Raw genomic sequence first — 5,234 nt, 5'->3', positions numbered from 1 at the left:
CTTTCCTATTACATATTCATCACTATTTGATGTCTTACAGTCTATGTATTGAATAAACAGACTTCTGTTGTAATTATTACATCACAAATATTAAATTTTTCCGTATTGTCACTTAAAGTATTATTAAAATATAGTCTTCCACAGAATTCATGTCATATGAGAGTCTGGAAATGAAAAAAACAAATTAGTAATGAAAAGAATTTGTCTGATAAGATTTGAAATTCATTTATGAAAATACTTCTGAAAAAACTTTTGAAGTTGCAAATATATTTTAGATCTTTATAAAAGCAGTACATATATCATGAATTCTTTCCATTTTAGTGTGTGAGATTTTTATTCTTTCAATTTCTGTTTGAAATTTTGTTGTATATAATTGTTGTGCATTGTATATAAGAGCCATACATTATACCATGATCATAAACATTCATATTCACCTAAAGTTCATTCTATGTGTTTATTTTTGTAAATACATTGGAGATTTAAATATAAGCATATAAGTATGATTCATTTTGTTAAAATTACAACCATTAAGTTGAGTAGAGTGAAAAAGAATACGTTCTAGTATTAAATTATGTTAATTCATATAATCTATTATTGCAGTGCATTAGGAACTCCATGAGCAATGCTTCTTAGACATTGCCTCTTCCCTGAGGATCAAAGCTATGTGTCATTCAGTGAATCTCCTAAGTTCTCTACACTTAGTTGGCCATCTATAAAATGAATTTAGGTAAATCTCACAAAGAGGTAATTTGATAAATGACATTGACCATCAATTTCAGCTAAATGTCCAAGGAAAATGGAAGGTTATTTAGAAATTGAGAAATTTCCCAAGTAGAGAAATCATTCTCTTAAATAAATGTGGCAAATGCCTGGATTGCTAGCTCTGGGAAGTGGAGACAGAGAAATTATTAGTTTTACAGTAGTCTGTGTCTCATTGTCTATAGAAAACCTAAATAAATAAATAAACAAAACACATGGGACAGAAATGTCATATATTTTTCTAATATTTTTAATAATTTTAAACTCTAATCTGAGCACAAAACATGATTTGCACAGTAAATAAATTTGTTAAACATATATTTGAAAATATAATATTTTTATTTTTCATCTTTAAAACCATATAGGCTTGTTTCCTTTCATTTAAATTAATTTGTACTTTGGTATTAAATTATTCAATCTTTACTAGAGTTACATAATATTCTTTGTATCATCTGGTGCAATCATTGAACTCCAGTAACTGCTTCTTAGCTATGTGATGTTGACAAAATTGTCAAGTTCTCTTCAGATGAAATTGCCAGCATGGATTTTAATATTAAAAAATTAACATGTTTTATACATTTTGTGAGGGTATACCAGCTGACTAACACTACTGCGTAGATCTGACCCACCATTTTAGTTCCTAGTGAAAAATCAGACAAATAAAGAATCAGTGGACTGGGAGACACATTCACAGAAAACCTAGAGGTATTGAAAGTGTGGAACTAGTGTTTATTCACCTAGATGGAGACCTCTGTGTACTTGGACTCTTTTGTTGTGACTACATACCAGAGGCCTATGAGTGAGATGGATTCAAAGAATTATTCAGTAATTAACAAGAACCTAACAGAATTTAATTTTTTATAGTGAAAATTATGAATGAGAGAGTTTTCCTAACACTTGCTATGGAGAAATTATTAAACAGATCCTTTTACTCTTTCCTAGGTTTCTAAGAAAGCATTCATCTTAAGAAGCCTTTCCTACTCGTTGGTTATAGGAGTCATGTGATAAGTCTGGAGGGCTGCCCTAGATGATTTTCTATTGTGATAAACACTGTGACCTAAAACAACCTGGGGAAAAGGGAAGTCAGCTTATAGTTGACATCACAGTTCGTTATGAAGGGAACTAAGAACAGAACCAGGAGGCAGGATCTGAACGAGAGGACATGGAGGAATGATGCTTTTTGGGTTAATCCCCATGGTTTACTTAGCCTGACTTCTTACATCACCTGGGATCACCTGCCCAGGGGTAGCACTATTGATATTAGGTTGAATATTTTCACATACATCATTGATCAAGACAATTCCCCATAGGCCTGTCCAGAGGTCAATCAGATAGAAGAGTTTTTTCAATTTCCAATATGTCTTTGGTTGTATCAAACTGACAAAAAACAGCCTGGACAAAAGATCCATCAGAGTATAATAACAGGCTATCCTGAATTCCATATTCTACTTCCCTTTTTTTGTGTGTTTGCCCATAAATGTTAGATTTCTAACTGGGAGAAAGATTTTGTTTTTAAAAAAATTGTCTTTTATGATATCTTTCTGTTTATGTAAGCACACAAGCATGTAGGTACCTACATATGTTAGAAGAATATATATGTTCCCTTGGAGTTGGACTTATAGGCAATAGTTCACAACTCAGCATAGGTGCTAGTTACTAAACTCAGGTCACCTTTAAGAACAGCAAGTATTCTTAACATCTATCAACATCTGCAGAAAATTTTCTACTCTTAAAATATGGTATTAATTTCAGTTCACTAAAACAACTGGTGAGATTACTCAAGAACTAAATAGTCCAGCTATCAAGGAAAACAATTTGAGGACTACATGGCATAACATGGTACGTGAGGAATGTCTCCAACAAGTTGTCCTCTGCTCTCCACCTGTGTGCCATGGAATGAACATGCCTACATGCAGAGTACAAATGCATAATAAAGAAATAAAGGGCAAAATATTTCACTGGGGTATATTTGCTGGATCAAAAGTTTTATAGATATGTATATATACTTATATATTATTATATAATATATTATTCATATGAAACTAGTGAGTTCAAATTCATCTGTGAAATATCATTAGCCACAAATACCAGGGACCATGCCTCTATTCCAAGGTTCCTTAACTCATATTTCCTATGAAAATTATTTTTAATATCCATCCATTTTACAATTTCATGATAAAAAATCGTTGTGTTTCAATTAGGTTTATTTAATTTTGTGCTCCTACAGAGACAAAATCAATGAACCACAGGAAAATCAGGTCCAAATTCTATATTTAACATTCATTAAAGAAAGGTATTTATCTGTAAAATTGGTGAAAGGAGCAAAAGCACATTTATTTAGCTCATAGGGAAGGATTTCATACATGTCTTAATTTTCACTTTTTCTAGTTTTTCTTTAATATAGCACTTCATAAGTGTCTAGTGCCATACAAATTGACAGTTTTTTAACAAGCTGTTTTCCTATCAAGCACCACCTTCTATTTCACTCTTGTCATCGGTGACACAAAAGACTTATAAGATTTTTTGCAATAGTGCGATTCCTGCATCAATCATCCCTCTATCTATAACACTAAACTATTTGCATATCGCTCCCTAGAGAGGACCCACCCTTGCTAGTCCGTGATAAAAACTCAGTTGTCATCTGTGAGTGACTAATCAGTGTCCACACACTGCCTTCTAAAAATGAAGTTACCTGTTGTGTTATTGGTACTGCTGTTGTTCTGGATTCCTGGTGAGGACAGAGGGAAGGGGAAGGGAGAATGGGCAAGGAGGATTACCCCTGAGTCTCACTGCTGATTACATGTGTTCAATCCATGTATGAGAAGACTGAGAGTTCTTACCCTCCAGGACAAATACTCTAATGTTTACATCTATTAGGGGGAGGTTTCAGATAGGCGAAAACTTGTTTTAAAATGAAGATTATGACATAGATAGAATGGAATTGTATAAATCATGCCTTGAACTGCCTTAGGGTTTTCAATTCATTTGGCTTGTCAATAAGGGAAATTTAGTGATTTAAAATTGCATTTAAAAATAAACATCTCATTTGAAACAAATATCTAGAAAGTGTACATAAAGATTGTTCATGAAGTGTGTCCTTAACTTTCTTTTTTTTCCCTTTTTTTCAGTTTCCAGAGGTGATGTTGTGATGACCCAAACTCCGACATCCTTGATTGTCAGCCTTGGAGAACAAGTCTCCATCTCTTGCAAGTCTAGTCAGAGCCTTGTACTAAGTAGTGGAAACACATATTTGGAATGGTACCTGCAAAAGCCAGGTCAGTCTCCGCAGCTCTTGATATACAAGGTTTCCAACCGATTTTCTGGAGTCTCAGACAGGTTCAGTGGCAGTGGGTCAGTCACAGATTTCACACTCAAGATCAGCAACGTGGAGCCTGAGGATTTAGGAGTATATTACTGCTCACAAGCTTCTTATTTTCCTCCCACAGTGATTCAGACCCTAACAAAAACATCCTTGCTTAAGGGTGGCCCAGCTGCCAAGTATGTTACTTCTCTGTGTGAGAGAAGGGTGCTGAGGGCTCAGGATTGTTGCTTGCAGCTGAGGACCTTGGAGCATGAGCACCTGCCTTAGGTCATGCATCTCAGTTCTCTTCAGCTGTAATAACAATAAAATTACCTTAGGGGAATGGTGAATGGGCACATTCTCAGCAGTCAGAAATGATGGGGCTAAAGCAAAGTAAAAACTCATTCTGATCCTTCAGCTCTTGTCTGCCTTCATCATTCAAAATAATTCAGTAGAGAGAAAATTTGGACATCTTCCTTTCTTAAACTGTATCTTTTACGTATAATTACTTTATCACATTTCATGCTTATGACTTAAATTCCATCTTATTAATATAAGTAGTTTATAATCTACTCCCCTTTTCTATACTTTGTATAAAATATGCTTATTGACTCACTAAATATACACTATATTTTACTCTTGAAATGTTTCTTTTCTGATGAACAAATAATTCTTTTTATCTTCATTCAGCTATTGTTACTATTTTGACTCCATGTTTTATTCCAAGTACATGCACAGTTAATGATACATAGATACATGTTAAAGCTAGCATTTCGGGTTGTTTTAAATATTTTCCTTCCATTGTCCAATTTGTTTAGGGTTTGGTATTTTTATGTATTGATAAAATTTAAATTTTTATCTTCTATAGTTGTATAAATTTGATGAGTTTAATCCAAATCTATTTTCAGGTTAAATTTTCTTTCTTTTTTGTCTAGAAAGTTCTTTTTTCCTTCTGTTTTTGAAATATTTCTGATAATTGCATATTTTGGTGGACAGGAAACATTTTGTTGTTGTTTCCTGCTAGAACTTTGGCTATATTGATCAATTAAGCCCTACCTATTCTAATATTTTAATTTATTAAAAAATATATTGTTTTCATTTTACATGCAAAATCCTATCTCCATTACTTACCCTCCTCCTGCTCCCTCCATTTTCCCCCTATTCTATTCCAACC

At 33.4% G+C, this 5,234-nt stretch overlaps 1 gene segment (V, D, J or C); it reads left to right on the top strand.

Moving 5' to 3' along the window:
- The first annotated feature begins 3,431 nt into the window (after positions 1–3,431).
- On the top strand, positions 3,432–4,348 carry LOC130879111 (Ig kappa chain V-II region 26-10-like). The segment is given in 2 exon segments: positions 3,432–3,490; positions 3,888–4,348. Coding segments are annotated over 2 exon segments (510 nt in total).
- Positions 4,349–5,234: the final 886 nt, after the last annotated feature.

Source organism: Chionomys nivalis, chromosome 1, assembly GCF_950005125.1.
Source record: "Chionomys nivalis chromosome 1, mChiNiv1.1, whole genome shotgun sequence".
Lineage (NCBI taxonomy): Eukaryota > Metazoa > Chordata > Mammalia > Rodentia > Cricetidae > Chionomys > Chionomys nivalis.
Note: the sequence above shows the minus strand (reverse complement) of the source record. Positions and strands in the feature narration are given on the sequence as shown.